The 20280-nt window shown below is 40.3% G+C and overlaps 2 protein-coding genes across 2 annotated transcripts in view; one reads left to right on the forward strand and one right to left on the reverse strand.

Moving 5' to 3' along the window:
* Positions 1-20280, forward strand: part of BCL2L1 (BCL2 like 1) — an 871182-nt gene that overhangs the window by 215957 nt on the left and 634945 nt on the right. The gene's annotated exons all lie outside the window — the stretch shown is intronic.
* On the reverse strand, positions 490-18717 carry LOC117202445 (beta-defensin 36). The gene is made up of 2 exons (XM_033433438.2): positions 18335-18717; positions 490-846 (listed from the first exon to the last, which is right to left on the reverse strand). Exons 1-2 carry the CDS (start codon positions 18390-18392, stop codon positions 701-703), a joined length of 204 nt encoding a protein of 67 aa, XP_033289329.1. The 5' UTR covers positions 18393-18717; the 3' UTR covers positions 490-700.

A 20280-nucleotide genomic window follows, 5' to 3' on the forward strand; every position in this document is an offset into this window, starting at 1 on the left:
TGGGACATGGCTCTGTCCATGGACCCAACCCTGCACACCAGTGCACTAGCACTAACCCTAGGACCCTAAGAGCCCTGCGGCCAGAGACCCTGGGATCCTGCTCCACTCACCAGTGGGTGGGCACTAACCCTAGGACCCCAGCCCTGGGACTCCCAGATCCTGCAGACAACAAAATGTTTTTAGTTTTTGTTGTGTTTCCACATAGGTAAAAGGAAAATTTTGGAATTTCAAAGCAGTGATTTATTAGATGATAACGAGGTTCCAGAGATTAATAATATAGCTAAAGATAGCTAATAAGAGTACCATAGAATTACTGAGAACAACCTGAGTTAATCTCTGAAAATGAACACACTTATACCTTAAGGTTCTATCTTAAAAAATTTTAAAAACGTAAGGATCCATACGCACACCTTTCATTAGCTGCCAGAATGATGATATTATTGTGTGTCATGTAGATTCCAGGAAATTTCACACTTGTGAGAAAGTGAGATAAAATGGCAAGTAATGTCTTATTATTATAATGAAAACAGTTTTGACTTAATGGACCATCTATAAGAGGACTTCCTGAGAACCGCTGGATAGACTAACAGGCAAACATAGGGGTCAGCCAGAAGTGTTTATTGACAGAGATTGAGAATCCACTGTGGTCAGACTCAGCGTAGCTTCACGGGCCTTTTGATGACTTCAGGTTTCAAGGAACTTAAGCTTTCCATGGAAGATTTTTTGGCTGGTACTTGGGCTTCACACAGCACATTTTATTATTTGTGCAGTAAACATAGACCCTTTCCTTCCTGAAACATTTCTGGCGGCATTTGCCATGACGATTCCAGCATTTTCGGGTGCTACCTGAAAAGAAAGAAGAACAGAGACAGTGTCAGTCCTAAGAAGAGGTAGATTCTGGATTTGAAATGTCTGTAAAAGGATTAGAACAGATGTGATAGAGGGTGCTCAGTTTCCTTTGACTCTGACCCTGGTCCTCTCTTTTATTCCCTTCTTCTCCCTTTCGAAAAATTGTGGTAAAATACAAATAACATAAAGTTTATCAGTTTAAGTATTTTAAAGCGTACAGTCCAGTGGCATTAATTACACTCATAATGTTGTGCAACCATCATCACCATCTAGTTCCAGAACTTTTTAATCATCCCAAACAGAAACCCTGCACCCATTAAGCATTTTCATTTCTCCTCTCCTCATCCCTGAGCAACCACCAATATGCCCTCCTTGCTATAGACTTGCCTAATCTAGATATTTTATGCCAATGGAATCATATAATGTGCAGCATTTGGGGCCTGGCTTCTTTTTCCTTAGCATAATATTTTCAGCATTCATCTGTACTGTTTTTGTAATTAAAAAAATTGAAGCATAGTTGATTTACAATATTGTGTTAGTTTCAGGTGTACAGCACAGTGCTAGATATTCTTTTCAGATTCTTTTCCCTTATAGGTTATTACAAAATATTGAGTATAGGGCTTCCCTGGTGGCGCAGTGGTTGAGAGTCCGCCTGCCGATGCAGGGGACACGGGTTCATGCCCCGGTCCGGGAAGATCCCACATGCCGCGGAGCGGCTAGGCCCGTGAGCCACGGCCGCTGAGCCTGCGCGTCCGGAGCCTGTGCTCCGCAACGGGAGAGGCCACAACAGTGAGAGGCCCGCGTACCGAAAAAAAAAAAAAAAAAAAAAATATATATATATATATATATATTGAGTATAGTTCCCTGTGCTATACTGTAGGTCCTTGTTGGTTATCTATTTTATATATAGTAGAGCATATATGTTATTCCCAACCTCCTAATTTATCTCTCTCCCCACTCCCCTTTCCCCTTTGGTAACCATAAGTTTGTTTTGGAAGTCTGTGAGTCTGTTTCTGTTTTGTAAATAAGTTCATTTGTATCATATTTTAGATTCCACGTATAAGTGATATTATATGATATTTGTCTTTCCCTATATGGCTTCACTTAGTATGATCATCTCCAGGTCCATCCATGTTGCTGCAGATGGAATTATTTCATTCTTTTTTATGGCTTAGTAGTATTTCATTGTGTATGTATATATATACACACACACTATACATATATATATATTTGGCTAAAATTCCATCAGTTTCTTCATATCCTTATTTTTGTTTTGTTTTGTCTTTGCCAAGGCCTATCATCAAGAAGGTGGCTGTACCTACGTTTTTTCAAATGGTGGTAAAATACACATGACATAAAATTTATGTTAACTATCTTAAAGTGCACAGTTCCGTGGTATTAAATATGTTCATATTGTTGTGCAACCATCACCACCATCCATTCCCATAACTCTTTTCATCTTGTAAAACTGAAATTCTATTCCCATTAAACAATAACTCCCCATTCTCCCCTCCTCCTAGCCCCTGGCAACAGCCATCCATATTTTTTTTTTTTTTTTGCGGTAAGCGGGCCTCTCACTGTTGTGGCCTCTCCCGTTACGGAGCACAGGCTCCGGATGCGCAGGCTCAGCGGCCATGGCTCACAGGTCCAGCCGCTCCGCGGCATGTGGGATCTTCCTGGACCAGGGCAGGAACCCGTGTCCCCTGCATCGGCAGGCGGACTCTCAACCACTGCGCCACCAGGGAAGCCCCCATATTGTTTTTGATACCTTTCCTGCCCCAGAATCTTGGCTAACTGACAAACTCAAGACTTGCAAAAATAGCTCTCAAAAGAGCTGCTCTGACAGTTTTGGGGATGGGATTGCACCAATGGCCTCAACCAAGAGGCACAAAAATCTGGAAGAGTTTCTCATTATTCCAAACACAAGTTTTGCAGCAGTTAAAGATGAAATCTGCTACTTGACCCAAACAAGAACATGCACCCCTCTCTTCTCTTTATTCTATCAAAACTCCAAGCTGCCCTGACTTGGGTCTTCAGCTGCTCCCTGATGTCCATCAGCTGAATAAAGTCTGTAACCTCTATCTGTGTCAGTGAAACTACTTTCTTTAGGCAGTTTGGTGCCGTGACTATTCTTTATTTCATTCATTTTGTGTTTATTATTTCCTTCTTTCTGTTGTAGGTTTAGACCAAGTTTATTTTGTGATTAGGAATAAGTTTTCGTTGAGATTATTTTTTTGACCAGTATGGGGGAGACTAGGGAAAATTCGTGCTTTAGAGGAAAACTTGGCTCAAATAGGGAAATTTTGCTCGCCAGGGGATGTTTGTCAATGAAATGTTCGGAGACGTTTTTAGTTGTCACAACTGGTGTGGGGTGCTACTGGCGATTAATGAGGCCGAAGGTTCTGCTAAATATCTTGCAATGCACAGGACAGCCACAATAAAGAACTGTCTAGCCCCAAATGCCAACAGTGCCAAAATGTCAATCATTGCCAATCGTGTCAGAAGTCCCTGGTCTAGACAGATCACAGATTTCAGAGTTATCTGATTCTGATTATGTGGGAGTTTTACATCTCTATGAGCTCTTGATTCATGATTGTAATGCAAAAATAATTATTTCCTATATATTCAAGTAAATTCTGTTCCAGAGGGGTTCAATTGACTCCCTCCCTTCCCCTGCCCCATGGGGGAAAAAAGAACCAGTTTCTGTCTTGTAAATTCATTTCAAGAATCCCTTACTCCACTAATACCTTTATGCTTTTTAAAATTTTTCTAAAAAATATTTTATTAGAGTATAGTTGAGTTATAATGTTGTGTTAGTTTCAGGTGTACAGTAAGTGATTCAGTTATACCTATACATATATTCATTCTTTTTCGGATTCTTTTCTCATATAGGTTATCATAGAATACTGAGTAGAGTTCCCTGTGCTATACAGTAGGTCCTTGTTGGTTATCTATTATATATAGTAGTGTGTGTATACCTTTATGCTTTAAACCAGTTACAAAATCTGCCTTGTTCTCTCATTATGAGTTAAATAAAATCTTTAACATGTGTTCATTTTTATATCTGTATGAGAATCATTAGTTTACTTTAAAAAATTATCTTTTACAACTTCTCTGGAACCTTTGAGCAAACTGTCATCACAAGCACCAGATCCTGAAAAAATAAACTGAGAGAAATCTGGGGTTTTACTTCAGTCAGATGGATTATGGAGACACTAAGATGGCTGTGGGGTATTTCTCAACTGCCTGAAATGAAGCTTGGTAAAGAATTTGACCCATCACATTCTTTAAGTTCCTTTAAAACTTAAAAGCTATTCTAAGACAATATTGGTATGGAACTTTTAATTTGACAGTGGGGATTGCTCCAGGAACTGTCCCACCTATTGAAATCCCCAAAGTCTGGATTTGAAAGCTCCACCACATGTAAACTGGGAGATATTGAGCAAGTGACTTCCCTTCACAGAGCTTCATTTTTCTCTTTTGAAAACAAAAGACATAATAGCACCGATCTTAGAGAGCTGTATGTAGTAAATAAGATATTATAAAATCCACTAGCATTAAAGATTTCAGAAGTGCAGTGACAGATATAATTAGGAATTAAAGAAAATTCTTTTCAGAAAAAAGTCTAACTTGAAAGGGATACAAAAGCAAATAATCTCAACGGATAATATTTTAAGAGAAATAGAAGAGAAAAAAGAGAAAAAATGTAAAACTTTTAAAAAAGAAATGGGATATCTTCTTCAGGCTGAGATGGAGTGACAGGAGCCATATTGATTTTCCTGCTTTAAACAACAAGATAATTGGACAAAATGTATAGGAAACAATGATTTTCAAACATGATCCCGGAGAGAAGGGAAACAAACAAGATGAGCCCTCTGGTTGCACCAGCTTACGGACTAGAAGCAGTTTCTGGGCTGTAGTGCAGGAAGAGGAATTCAAACAAGCCCTGGTGATCTTACTGAATGGAGGATATAGAAATTGAGGTTCAAGGAGTTCAAGGAGGTCAAGTCAGCTAGAATCTGTGGGTCACAGAATCAAAGAAGAGGGGGCTATACACAGACAGAGAGAGACACACACACAAAGGGGGCGTGCTACAGAGCTCTGCAGAGCACTCCTCTAGTCTTTAGGTATTATCTGTGCAAGTGTAAGAGGAAACTACCAAAGGCCTAGGAAAGAACCACCAAAAAGAAGTAGGCAAAACAATTCCCAGCGATCACACAGGGCTGGGAATATCTTGTATCCCCACCTGCCTGAGTGGAAAGACCTTGTAAAATCTTCAGCACAGTGGGGCTAAATTACCCCTAGATTAAAGGATGTCCCATACCCATCCTAAAAAGATTAAATGCCAATCTTGAAAGGATTCATCTGATTCCAACTAACTTACTGCATACCAGAACAAAAACCAATACTCTTTAAAGGAAAAAAAAAATTCCAGTAACCAAAAGTATAAAATCCACAGTGCAAAGAATCCAAATAATTTTCCAGGCATTAAAAAAAAAAAAAAAAAAAAAAAAGCAGGAAAGTATGAACGACAACCAGGATAAAATCAATCAACAGACCCAGAAATGACAAAGATTATGGAACTAGCAGACAAGAATGATGAAACGACTATTATAAATACACTCCATAAGCTCAAGAAGATTGAGGAAAACATGAACATTATGAGGAGAGAAATAAAGATGTAAAAACTTCACATGAAAATATTTGGCAGATATATACTACTGTATGTAAACTAGATAAACAACAAGAACCTACTGTATAGCACAGGGAATTATATTCAATATCTTGTAATAACCTATAATGGAAATAATCTGAAAAGTTACCTATATAGTCATATATATAAAACTGAATCACTTTGCTGTACACTTGAAGCATTGCAAATCAACTATACTTCAATAAAAAATATTGGAAAAAAAAGAAGAAAAATTTTCTAGTTTATCCAATGGTAAATTTGTTCAAATGATACCTATAAGTAGTAAAAATCAGACAAACAAAACTGAAATAAACCCCTAAATGATTAAAAAAACTTGAGATGAAACAGTAGATATTAAATGAAAAACATACTTAGTGATGTTAACAATAGAGTAGACACTGCAGAAGTAAAGATAAATGAACTTGAAGACATAGCAACAGAAACTATCCAAAAGGAAGTAGAGAGAAAAAATATTGAGAAAAAAAAACCCAAAACAGAACATCAGTGACCCATGGGACAATAATAAGCAGTATAATTTACATACAATCAGATTACCAAAAGGAGAGGAAAGGGGAGGGACAGAAACTTTTCTTTTTTTAAAAAAAATTTTGAATTTTATTTTATTCATTTTTTTATACAGCAGGTTCTTATTAGTCATCAATTTTATACACATCAGTGTATACATGTCAATCCTAATTGCCCAATTCATCACACCACCACCCCCAGCCCTCTGCCGCTTTCCCTGCTTGGTGTCCATACGTTTGTTCTCTATATCTGTGTCTCAATTTCTGCCCTGCAAACCGGTTCATCTGTACCATTTTTCTAGGTTCCACATATGTGAGTTAATATACAATATTTGTTTTTCTCTTCCTGACTTACTTCACTCTGTATGACAGTCTCTAGATCCATCCACATCTCTACAAACGACCCAATTTCATTCCTTTTTATGGCTGAGTGATATTCCATTGTATATATGTACCACATCTTCTTTATCCATTAGTCTGTCAATGGCATTTAGGTTGCTTCCATGTCCTGGCTACTGTAAATAGTGCTGCAATGAACATTGGGGTGCATGTGTCTTTTTGGTTTTTTTTTGTGTGTGTGTGGTACGTAGGCCTCTCACTGTTGTGGCCTCTCCCATTGCGGAGCACAGTCTCTGGACGCGCAGGCTCAGCGGTCATGGCTCATAGGCCCAGCCGCTCTGCGGCATGTGGGATCTTCCCAGACCGGGGCACGAATCCGTGTCCCTTGCATTGGCAGGCGGACTCCCAACCACTGCACCACCAGGGAAGCCCTGCATGTGTCTTTTTGAATTATGGTTTTCTTTGGGTATATGCCCAGTAGTGGCATTGCTGGATCATATGGTAATTTTATTTTTGGTTTTTTAAGGAACCTCCATACTGTTCTCCATAGTGGCTGTATCAATTTACATTCCCACCAACAGTGCAAGAGGGTTCCCTTTTCTCCACACCCTCTCCAGCATTTGTTGTTTGTAGATTTTCTGATGACGCCCATTCTAACTGGTGTGAGGTGTTACCTCATTGTAGTTTTGATTTGCATTTCTCTACTAATTAGTGATGTTGAGCAGCTTTTCATGTGCTTCTTGGCCATCTGTGTGTCTTCTTTGGAGAAATGTCTATTTAGGTTTTCTGCCCATTTTTGGATTGGGTTGTTTGTTTTTTTAATAGTGAGCTGCATGAGCTGTTTATATATTTTGGAGATTAATCCTTTGTCTGTTGATTCGTTTGCAAATATTTTCTCCCATTCTGAGGCAGAAACAGTTTTTAAAGAAATACTGGTTGAAAAGTTTCAAGTTTGATGAAAATTATAAACCCATAGAATCCAGAACCTCAGTGAACCCCAAGCAGAATAAAATCTAAAGAAAGCTATGCGGGCTTCCCTGGTGGCGCAGTGGTTGAGAGTCCGCCTGCCGATGCAGGGGACACGGGTTCGTGCCCTGGTCCGGGAAGATCCCACATGCCGCGGAGCAGCTGGGCCCGTGAGTCATGGCCGCTGAGCCTGCGCGTCCGGAGCCTGTGCTCCGCGACGGGAGAGGCCACAGCAGTGGGAGGCCCGCGTACCGCATTAAAAAAAAAAAAAAGAAAGCTATGCAAAGCCATAACATAATCAAATTTTTGAAAATCACGTTAAAAATCTTAAAACCAGCTAGAGGAAAAGACACATTAAGTACGTGGGAAAAACGGTAACAATAATAGAAGACTTCTTATCAGAAACCATACACAAGAAGACAGTAGAAAGATATCTTTAAAACAACAAAAGGAAAAAAGACAATCCAGAATTCTTTACACAGCAAAAATCCTCCCCAAATGGAGAAATATACTTTTTCAGATTTTTAAAAACTAAGAAGATTTGAGGAGTAATGTCAGCAATATTACTACTCTCCTCCTACAAAAACACCAATTTGGCAACCATCCAAACATGAAGATATAAAACTTAGAGCAACCATTAAAAAAAAAGAGGTATAACTATTAAGGCAATACTGGATACAGATTGGAATCATAAAAAGAGTCAAGTAATCTGAAAGAGGGGAAGCAAAGAAGATAAAGTGAACAAAGAAAGGATAGGCAGATAGAAAACAAATAGACGGTAGGTTAAATGCAACCATATTGATAATTATATTAAGCATAAATGATCTGCACATCTCAATTAAAAAGCAGAAATTGTCAGATTGGATGAAAAAGCAAGACCTAATCACATGCTGTCTATAAGAAATTCATTCTAAATGTAGAGACGTAGCTATATTAAAAGTAAAAGGATAAAAAAAAACCATGAAATCACTAATCAAAGGAAAGCTGCAGTATTATTAACATATTAGCTATGCTAATATTTAAAAAGTAGATTTCAGAACCAACTAAATTACTAAGTATAAACAGGTCATTTCATGATGACAGTCTCAATTTATCAAAAAGACATATTAATCCTAAATCAAATACACCAAAAAACAGAGCTTGAAAATACATGAAACAAAAAGCTGAAAGAACTGAAAGGAGAAATAGACAAATTCACAATTATAATTTCATATTTCAACATTCCTTTCTCAACAATTGATAGAACAAGTTAATAGAAGATATAGAATACTTGAACTAATGAGTTTATCAACTAACTTGACTTAATAGATATTTACAGAACACTCCAAGTGCTCACAGAATATTCACCAAGATATACCATTGGTGGTATATCTCAAGATATACCAAGATATATTATTGGTGGTATATCTCAAGATATACCAAGATATACCATGTATTCTGGGTAATACAGGATCTCAATAAAAATGGAAGGATTGAAGTCTTACAAAGGTGATGTCTGTCCACAATAAAGTTAAACTAAAAATCAATAATAGATATGCAACTGGAAAATCCCTAAATACTAGAAAATTGAACAATGTACTGGTAAATAACTAATGGGTAAAAGAGAAATCAGAAGAGAAATTCGAGAAGTTTGAATTGACTAAAATTAAAAGTACAATACATAAAAATATTTGTGGAACCAAGATAAAGTAGTAATTAGAGGGAGATTTATACTTTAAAAAGCGTATTTTAGATAGAATGGTCTTAAATCAATGATCAATACTTATATCTTAAGAAGTGAGAAAAATAAGAGCAAGTGATACCTCATTGTAGTTTTTTTTTTTTTACATCTTTATTGGAGTATAATTGCTTTACAATGGTGTGTTAGTTTCTGCTTTATAACAAAGTGAATCAGTTATACATATACATATGTTCCCATATCTCTTCCCTCTTGCGTCTCTCTCCCTCCCACCCTCCCTATCCCACCCACCTAGGTGGTCACAAACCACCAAGCATATCTCCCTGTGCTATGCGGCTGCTTCTCACTAGCTATCTATTTTACGTTTGGTAGTGTATATATGTCCATGCCACTCTCTCACTTTGTCACAGATTACCCTTCCCCCTCCCCATATCCTCAAGTCCATTCTCTAGTAGGTCTGTGTCTTTATTCCTGTCTTACCCCGAGGTTCTTCATGACATTTTTTTCCCTTAAATTCCATATATATGTGTTAGCATATGGCATTGGTTTTTCTCTTTCTGACTTACTTCACTCTGTATGACAGACTCTAAGTCCATCCACCTCACTACAAGTATCTCAATTTCGTTTCTTTTTATGGCTGAGTAATATTCCATTGCATATATGTGCCACATCTTCCTTATCCATTCATCTGTCGATGGACACTTAGGTTGATTCCATGTTCTGGCTATTGTAAATAGAGCTGCAATGAACACTTTGGTACATGATTCTTCTTGAATTATGGTTTTCTCAGGGTATATGCCAAGTAGTGGGATTGCTGGGTTGTATGGTAGTTCTTTTTTAGTTTTTTAAGGAATGTCCATACTGTTCTCCATAGTGGCTGTATCAATTTACATTCCCACCAACAGTGTAGGAGTGTTCCCTTTTCTCCACACCCTCTCTAGCATTTATTATTTCTAGACTTTTTAATGATGGTAATTCTGACTAGTTTGAGGTGGTACCTCGTTAGAGTTTTGATTTGCATTTCTCTAATAATTAGTGATGTTGAGCATCTTTTCATGTCCCTACTGGCTATCTGTATGTCTTCTTTGGAGAATTGTCTGTTAAGGTCTTATGCCCATCTTTTTATTGGGCATATGCCCAGACAAAACTATAATTCAAAAAGATACATGCACCCCTGTGTTCATAGCAGCACTATTCACAATAGCCAAAACATGGAAACAACCTAAATGTCCATCGACACATGAATGGATAAAGAAAATGTGCTACATATATACAGTGGAATACTACTCAGCCATAAAAAAGAATGAAGTAACGCCATTTGTATCAACATGGATACAACTAGAGATTATCATACTAAGTGAAGTAAGTCAGAAAGAGAAAGACAAATACCATATGATATCACTTATATGTGGAATCTAAAATATGGCACAAATGAACCAATCTACAAAACAGAAACAGACTCATAGACATAGAGGACAGACTTGTGGTTGTCAAGGGAGGGGGTGGTAGGGGAGGGATGGACTAGGAGTGTGGGATTAGTAGATGCAAGCTATTATATACAGTATGGATAAACAACAAGGTCCTACTGTATAGCACTGGGAACTATATTCAATATCCTGTGATAAACAATAATGGGAAAGAATATAAAAAAGAGAATGTCTGTATGTGTATAACTGAGTCACTTTCCTGTAGAGCAGAGATTGGCACAACATTGTAAATCAATTCTACTTCAATAAAATAGACTGTATTTCAATACACTAGCAACAAACAACTGAACCTTTAAAAATATCATTTACAACAGCTTAAAAATACATAACAGTGATGAATTTAACAAAATATATGTGTATTAGTTTCATATCGTATTGCTGCTGTAGCAAAATTACCACAAACTTAGTGCCTTAAAACAACACAAATTTATTGTTTCACTGGGCTAAAGTCAAGGTGCCAGCAGGGCTGGTTCCTTCTGGAGACTCTTAGGGCAGAAGCTATTTTCTTCCCCTTTTCACTTTCTAACAACTACCTGTAATTTTTTGCTTATAACCACTTCCTTACATTACTACAACCATTTTCTTATCTTCTCCTCCACAATCTGATCTCCTGCTGCCCTCTTATTAGGTCTCTTGTGATTACATTGAGTCCACCCAGAAAACCCAAGATAATCTCCCCATCTCAAGACACATGCAAAATCTCTTTTACCATGTAAGGTAACATATTCATGGGTTTTGGGGATTAGGACTTGGACATCTCTGGGGAGTCATTATTCAGCCTACTACAATATGCAAAATATAAAAACCACAAAACATTTCAGAGAAAGAAAGGAAGACATAAAGAAATCGAGAGAGATACCATGTTCATGGATTCAAAGACTTAATTTTGATAAGATCTCAATTCTCCTTAAATTGATCAATGCAGTCCCAAGAATATTTCCAGCAGGCTATTTTGTAGAATTGAAAAGCTGATTCTAAAATTTATATGAAAATGCAATTGACCTAAAACAGATAAAACAATCTGAAAAAGAATGAAGTTGGAAGACTCACAGTACCTGATTTTAAGGTTTACTGCAAAGTCATAGTAACCAAGACAATGTGGTATTGGCATAAGAATAGACATGTAGGTCAGTGGAATGGCAGAGAGAGTCCATAAACAAATCCCAACCTATATGGTCAACTGATTTTCAACAAAGGTGCCAAGGTAATTCAAAGGGGGAAAAGGAAATTCTTTTCATTAAATGATGCCGCACATCCGTATGTAAATAAGTGAAACTCAAACCTTACCTCACACTGTACACAAAATGAATCATGGACCTAAAATGTAAGAGCTAAAACAATAGAACACCTGGAAGAAACCATAGGAGAAAATGTTTCTGACCTTGTGTCAAGCAAGATTTTTTTTAGATAAGATACAAAAACATTAGCCACAAAAGAAAAAATGAACACATTGGACTTCTTCAAAACTAAAAGTTCTTACCTTTCAAAAGACACTGTTAAGTAAATCAAAAGGTAATTTACAGTCTGGAAGAAAATATTTACAAAGCATACATCTTTTAAAAAATGTTTATCTAGAATATGTAGAACACACAACGCAACAAAAAACCTGATTAAAAGTGGGCACTACAACAAAGAAGACATATACATGGCAAATAAGCACATCAAAGTGTGTTTAATATGATTAGTCATTAAGTATTTTAGCCATCAGTAAAACAACAGTTAAAACTACATACCCACTAGAATGGCTAAAATTAAAAGACAGATAATACCATGTGTTGACAATGATGTGAAGCAACTGTAAATCTCTTATTGCAAATGGGAATGCAAAATAGTATAGCCACTTTGGAAAACAGTTTGCAGTTTTTTATAAATTTTATCATAGACTTATCATACAACCCAGCAACTCCACCCTTAGGTATTTACTCTAGAGAAATGAAAACTTCATTGGACCATTCATAGTAGCTCTATTTATAATAGCTAAAAACTGGAAACTGCTCAAATATCTAACAGCTAGTTAATTGATAAACAAATTGTGGTATGTATTCATACAATGGAATACTACTCAGCAACATAGGGTAACAAGATATCTATACATGAACAACATGGATGAATTGCAAAAGCATTATGCTAAGTTAAAGAATCCAGGCACAAAAGCCATCCTGTTGTTTAATTCTAAGAAGCCAAACTAAAGTGACACAATGTAGATTAGTCATAGCTGGTGGCTGGGGGACCGGGGAGGCGACTGCAAAAGGGCATGAGAGATCTTTTTGGGGTAACGGAAGTGTATTATACTACAACTGTGGTAGTGGCTACATGGATGTATACATTTGTTGAAACTCATGTTGTATACTTAAAATGTGGACATTTAGGGCTTCCCTGGTGGTGCAGTTGTTGAGAATCTGCCTGCCAATGCAGGGGACATGGGGTCAAGCCCTGGTCCGGGAAGATCCCACATGACGCGGAGCTACTAAGCCCGTGCGCCACAACTACCGAGCCTGCGCTCTAGAGCCCGCGAGCCACAACTACTGAAGCCTGCGTGCATAGAGCCCGTGCTCCAACAAGAGAGGCCGCCACAATGAGAAGCCCACGCCCCACAACAGAGCAGCCCCCGCTCGCCGCAACTAGGAAAAGCGCGCGCGCAGCCAAAAATAAATAAATAAATTTTTAAAAATGTGGACATTTAATCTTATGTAAATGATAACTCAATAAAACTGGTGAAAAAGAAATGATAAGGAAAAAATTCGATAGAAGGTGAGAAAAATCGATAGAAGGTGACAAATACTGAGGATAGGGAAAGGAGATTCAACAGAGACAAGGTGAGGCCTTGAGAAAGAAAATCAGAGCAAGATGTCAGAAAAAATACTACAAACTATAATTCAAGAAAACCTTCTTCAAATAAAAGATGACTTGAAAATTCCGAAGAAGTACACAGTATATCTGAGAATATTGGTGCGGAAGAAAGAACATACAGAAGTAATATGGAATATTTAAGTACAAATCCTGATGTCCTCACTTTGAATAGGAATTATCAATATGAAATCATGAGGTATTTCACATATATTCAATGTGTTGATTTTCTCACCTGCTCTGAAAAGATATAGAAAGAAGGGCTAATTTAGTAGCATTAATGTCTCTAGCATCTAGATCACAGTTTTTAAATACCATTTTCCTACTTAAAAAATTAGGGCCTTTTGAAGAAATGGCTAATTCAAGGTCTGGTGCAGGAGTTGTACAAGATAAGCCCAGAATATCTTGTCACACCAGATAACCAGTTGTGTACCAGTGAAACTGCTTTTGTAAATTAATAAAAGGACGAAGTGCTAAGAAACCCTGTTTTCTCAAATCACACTTATCGGAATCTTTGTATCTGAAACCATATCGGCAAGGCTGGAACGTTACATTTTTCCCTGAGGAATCAAGTCTTTTTATACAGAAGACAACCTTGATTTCAGAGCCAGGGACAGAGTGTCAGAGAAAGAGTTTGGGGATATAAAATTCCACATCTCTCTTAATTTTGTACTTCCCATGGAAATGGGACCTAGAACAGATGTTAACCTCTTTACACACCATCCTGTGGCCCTTGAAGTCTATCAAACTCTGCTTCATTTACATTTTATCTAAAACTCTGCTATTCTCCTTAGTCCTATAATAACCTTATTTGTTCCTTCATTTGGTGAGATGTTCCACAGTTCCTTTGGTGTGTATCTTCCTTTGCTTCAGTAAGTTAATATGCTTAACTTTGTCAGACCGCAGGTGTGTCCCTCGTGGTGTTTATAAGATGGACTTTATCACAAGGAAACTACCAAAGACTAACAGGGATACGTAAAATAAGGCTTAGGCTTCCACTGGCTGAGTTTCAGTAAGAATAAAGACTGCAGTGGGGACTTCCCTGGGGGCACAGAGGTTAAGAATCTGCCTGCCAATGCAGGGGACACGGTTCGATCCCTGGTCCGGGAAGACAAATAAGCCCGTGCGCCAGAACTACTGAGCCTGCATGCCACAACTACTGAAGCCCACGTACCTAGAGCCCGTGCTTCGCAACAAGAGAAGCCACCGCAACGAGAAGTCCACAAACCACAACACAGTGGCTCCCGCTCGCCGCAACTAGAAAAAGCCCGCGTTTAGCAATGAAGACCCAAAGCAGCCAAAAATAAAATAAAATTAAAAACTTATGAAAAAAAGACTGCAATGAATGAAAAGTCATCAAATATATTTAAATCTATGAGTTTATGATGATATTAAAAACTATTTTGTCACATTTGGTGGATGATAGGAAAAGAAATCATTATCTTGCAGATTCATATGTAAAGAAAAATCGCCAAGCATTTATTCTGTCTTTCTTACATGAACTGTACTGCTGCATAACCAAATAGTAGATGATGAGGAGTGTCTTTATTATATTAGTATTCCAGCTAACTAGTGAAAATCACATAATAGAATATCACCGTTTTGCAATAGGCAAAGAATTAACGCATCTCAGCTTTGAGCATTAATTTGTCACTGAAAGAGAGATAACAAACATATTATTTGCCTTCTGATGAAAAAGGCAAATGCCATCCCCCAACGTTTTGCCAAAAAGCCTAGAACTTGAGCCTGATCAAACCTCTGGATCCAGTCACCAATTTGCAGGAAATACAGAGGTCCGAGGAACACGTTGAATTCACTTTGAATATGCGGTTAGCAAAATCTGTACTGTGGGAAACTATGGGTCAAATGACCCAACAGATAAATTATAGAGACAAGAAAGGGAAGAAGATATAACCAGTAAATTAAAAAACTAAAAATCTTAAGAAATATTAGATTTTAAAAGTGGGCATGGCAAAAATAGGGTTTCTAGGGATGCAGCCCTGGCAATGAAATTATAAAGATGCGCAAATAGTTGATCGCTATAAAAGTCAGGATAGTACTTAATTTGGGGAGAGAGACAGTTGTGATGGGGCATAGGTGGAGGGGTTTTTGAGGTGACTGTCAATGTTCTGTTTATTGACCTGGATGGTGTTACAAGGGTGTGCGCTTTATAACAGTTCATTAAGCTGCACATTTGTTTTATGTGGTTTTCAGGATCTGTAATTGTGTTTTATTTTACAAAAAAGGTAAGAAAAAAGTCCCCACCATTTAACAATGAAATCTCAATTTTTTTTTTTTTTTTTTTTTGCGGTACGAAGGCCTCTCACTGTTGTGGCCTCTCCCGCTGCGGAGCACAGGCTCCGGACGCGCAGGCTCAGCGGCCATGGCTCACGGGCCCAGCCGCTCCGCGGCATGTAGGATCTTCCCGGACCGGGGCACGAACCCGTGTCCCCTGCATCGGCAGGTGGACTCTCAACCACTGTGCCACCAGGGAAGCCCACAAGATAATACTTTTAAGAACCGAAATTTATCTAGAAAGGTCAGGGATTTCCAAATTTCAAAGAGCTCCTTTATATATTATTAGCTGAGCCTGGTGGATTCAGATAATATCACCTCACCATAAGCCACAGGAGGCAAAGGCTTGAGGGTCCGGCCAAAGAAACTTCCATTTAATATCCTTTACCATCACCATACCCAATAGGAAGTAGAGGGAAATACTCTCCCTAGGGGAAACTGGAGTGCTTAAATCCACTTCCTGCAGCAGCAGCAGGAGGAGGCCTTAGAGCTCCACCAGAGCCCACACCTTGCCTCTGCCAGCCAGGATGATGATGGACCCACCAGCAAGCTAGAGACAGAGGCCTTCCTCCCCTCCCCCACTAAGGCCTGCTGGTCGACCTGAACATCTAGGAAGTAGAGATAAGTAATATGAGAAGGACAGGGGCAAGAGAATCTCTTGCTACATACACCCAGATTGGTCTGGAGAAACTGCCAGAGAAGAGGGCATTTACTTTTTGCCCTCAGACTGCAGCCCAGGAAAATTGCTAACAGCATCGGCACAGCACATTATGGTGCCACCTGGAGGGGGTTTTAGAAATGGCTGAGGGAAGTGGCTGAGCTTCTCCCTCTCCTCTCCTGTGGCATAAAATAGACCCAGAAGGTCCCCAAGTTCCCTTGTGTCTCTAGTGAAGACAGGAAAACCAGTGATGAGCTGCGAGCCTGAGAGACCCGTCAGGAGTAGATCCCTAGGGGCTGTGTGTGAACAGCCTAAACCTAGGGATCGGATGGAAGATTTGGCTGAGATGAAGGGCTGAGTCAGTGGGGCTCTCGACAGGACCAAGAGGTTTCATCAGTCACGGGATCACACACAATGAGGGACATCGTCCTAGAAGTCAGTGAAGGTCCAGCGCCGAGCCCTACCTCCTCACGCTCCTGCCCCAGGATCTTTGCACTTCACGTTCCCTCCAGCTTGAATGTTCTTCTCCACAAATCCACATGGATCACCCCTTATTCTCCCTCAGGTCACAGTGACCCATTCCATGAGCACCCCTTTAAAACAGCAAATCTGCATCCCCCGGTATTTGCTATCCCCTTTCTCACCTATTCTGCTCATTATACTCACCACCTGACATTTTGTATGTTTCAGTTATTTAAAAAATTTTTTGTGTTTCTCTCAGTAGAATGTAAACTCCGAGAGGCTGAAGACTTTGCTTACCTTGTTTTGTTCTGATATGTTCACTGTGCTACCTCCTGCACCTATCAGAGTGCCTAGAACATGAAATCCATTCAATCATGTTTACTGAATGAACCAATAAATTAAATCATGACGTATCAAGTTACCTTCTCCTGAACCCAGGGGCTATCCTGGGAAGGAGCAGGGGAGCAGAAGGAGAAGTGCTCAAAGACTGAGTATTTATTCAAAAGAGACTGAATTAACTTGAAATGGTTTTAAACCAGGACTGATGAATATTTATTTAACTGCTGAGTTTAGGTACAGTCCCTAAGTGCCCTCCACCACCCCTCTCCCTAAACTGTCCCATCAGCCGGATGGAAGTTCCTGGGAAAATTTAGATGAGTTATATAAAATGAAGAAGTTACACTTGTTTTCGCATACCAAAATTTCAGTGTGTTCAATGTTGTGCCCCCAAACTGATATTACTATATACACGCCTTTGTTGCAGCAGACTGAGAAGTGAGGAAATTGCAGTTCTGAGCCGCTGAGCTGCTTGCTGGAGGTCACAGAGTTAGAAAATGGTTGAGCAGTTTCTAACCTGGGTTCTAAGGCTTTCCTGTCTATCCCCAGCTGAGTGGTGTTTCAGGCATTTGCCACAGGCAAAATACAAGGGCTGAGGTGAGGAAATGCACACCCTCCGACCCTGTGGACAGGTGAGCTCAAAGCCGTGGCTGGGCAGAAATTTCTGCCAGGTGAGCAAGAGGGGCCAGGGAGGTATGCTAGAGTTGGTGGAATGGGCAAGTCTGACCATGGCCCCCCTCTGCTACAGCCTTCCCATGGCTCCCCCACCTGGCATTCAAGGCTCATCAAGACCTGGACATTGAGTGCTTCCTCAGCCTTACCCCTTGCCGCACCCTTAACCCACCCCTCCGTTCTGTGCCAGCTCACTGAAGGCACAGTGCTCTCTCCCACATCCGGACTTTTGCATTAGAGGATTTCTGCCCAGGACACCCTTCCTACTTCCACCTCTTCTCCTTCCCCTTCTAATTTCTAACCACTTTTCAGGACTCAAGAGTATCCCTCCAGGAGGACTCTCTTGGTCCTCAGCCTGGGCTGGTCCCTCCCATGTGCACCCCAGGACCCTAGGTCCCCTCTATCACAGCTCACGGCACTCTGGGTTGTAAATGCTATTTCATCCCCCCCGCCCGTGGGATTCCGTGACGAGGTCTCACTCTCCACACTCTCCACACCCGCCCCCTCCCCTGAAGAGGTCCAGGTTACCTGGAGTGAGCTGGGACAAGAGCAGCAGTGCGGCCAGAGTCAGCAAAAGGAGCTTCATGGCTGGAAGTGGCCTAGTGAAGCTGCAAGTCCGATGCGATGGCGAAGCTAACGGGGGAGAGCTCTGGCCTCTCTGGCTCCCGTTCCCTTGGTCCAACCGGAACAGATGTCACCCGCACGTGCCCTCAGCCGCCCGTGGGTACAGCCCCCGCGCCCCCTGAGCCCCACAGAGTGCAGCCACACGTCCTGAAGTGGCACGCTTTCTTTTCTTCATTTAGGTCAAGCAACAAGGTCCGACCTCTAACCAAGGGACCACAAGGGGGCGCCACGCACACGGAGTCCGGAAGGTCCGGAAAAACTTCGCCGAGAAGATGGCACTGAACCGTGCTTTGAGGAATAAATACAAAAACGCCAGGCAGATGAGCCTAAACGGTGTTCCAGGCAAAGGAAAGTCTGTACAAAGGCTTCTGTTGGTGTTGAATATGAGAAGTATGATGTAACTGGGGCGAAAACCGGCAGGAGAACGGTAGTAAGAGATGAGCTCCCCTGACCAGCCTGGCTGTGCCGTCTCAGAAGTACTAGCAGCCACAGCCCCCTGTCATCTGACCCATGGGGTCAGGCCTTCTGGGCGCCAGGCTGTGCCCCTTCCTCGGAGGTCCAAGAACCAGCTATTGGGAGGGGTCCCTCCTCTGAACTCTTAGGTTTTGAAAATCCGTTCTCTTCCCTCAATTCCTGCAGCCTGAGGGTGCTAGCTGCATTCTGTGGTTACTAATATCTGTTTCCTCAGGGTCCTCTTTTTGCTGTTTCTGCCTTCCGACAACAGTGTCACCAATTCCCTATATTAAATATCCTACGTGGCTTCCGTTTCCTGATTGGACCCTATTTGATACAGAGGTCAAGGGTATAAAATCATATATAAGGCTTACAAGACAAAATAACATTGAAAACCATTTCTGTAAGGGCAGAAAACAGATTGAGGAGGTTGAAGACTGAAAGGTAAGTGAAAGAGAGAAGTGTAAAGAACTCTTTCTAAAAGCTTTACAATGAAGAGGAGACAGTAGCTAGGAAGGGACTCAGTGCCTAAGGCCTGGAAATCCATGACTGTCGTTCACTTCTGTTAAGGAGGCTCATTTTTTCAAACATAATTAAGGCTCAATCAGGGAAGCAGCAGAACTGCTATCAGCATTATGGAACAAGGAATTTATTATAAGGATGAGATTCTATTCAATTGTGGGAGGAGCTGGGAAAGTAAAGATCTTTCTGGGTGGTAGTGGGGTCACTGAAGGAGCTGGTGTAGAAGTCCGTGAAAGGTTGTTTGCTCTTCAAAACTACTGCCTGTTTGAGTTCATAGAGAAGTGTTTAGTGGAGGGTCTGGGCCCTGGTCGCTTGGTCAACAGGGCTGACAGTTGGGAAGGAGAGTAGTCATGCAGCAGAGAACAGCAAGGATAGACTGAAACCCGCAGACACCCCTCACCACCTCTAACCAATGACAACCTTCAGAGCACAAGGATGCTGCTTCGTGTCCACCTCCCCAATCTCTTGCAAAAAAAAAAAAAAAAAAAGAAAGAAAGAAAAAGAAAAGAGTTTGTGGCAAAGCTTAACTCAATTCCATACAGGGAAAGGAATTGTAAAATGTAATTTCATTCTGGCTTGGGCTGTCTGAGTACCCGTCAGGCTGTGCTACAGAAACATCACCAAATGCATATGTTCAAACTCATTGAATTGTATACATTCAATATATGCAGTTTTTTGTCTACTCAACAAAGCTATAAAAAATTGCAAAATGCAATTTTCTATTCTGGTGGCTAGGGAATGGGGCAGAAATGTATCTGTTGGAATCTTTCCTCCCTGAGAGAAGAGACTCTACTGTCTAAAATGTCTGGATAGTGGACTTTCCTGGTGGTCCAGTGGGTAAGACTCCGTGATCCCAGTGCAGGCGCCCCAGGTTT

This window comes from Orcinus orca, chromosome 16 (assembly GCF_937001465.1).
Source record: "Orcinus orca chromosome 16, mOrcOrc1.1, whole genome shotgun sequence".
In the NCBI taxonomy this organism is placed as follows: domain Eukaryota; kingdom Metazoa; phylum Chordata; class Mammalia; order Artiodactyla; family Delphinidae; genus Orcinus; species Orcinus orca.

What these genes read in the sequence shown, in the direction of transcription:
- LOC117202445 (XM_033433438.2), bottom strand. Translation starts at nt 18,392, where the DNA reads ATGAAGCTCCTTTTGCTGACTCTGGCCGCACTGCTGCTCTTGTCCCAG. An exon ending in CTTGTCCCAGCTCACTCCAG is followed by an intron (nt 847 to 18,334) that starts GTAACCTGGACC and finishes CTTTCTTTTCAG; the next exon opens with GTAGCACCCGAAAATGCTGG.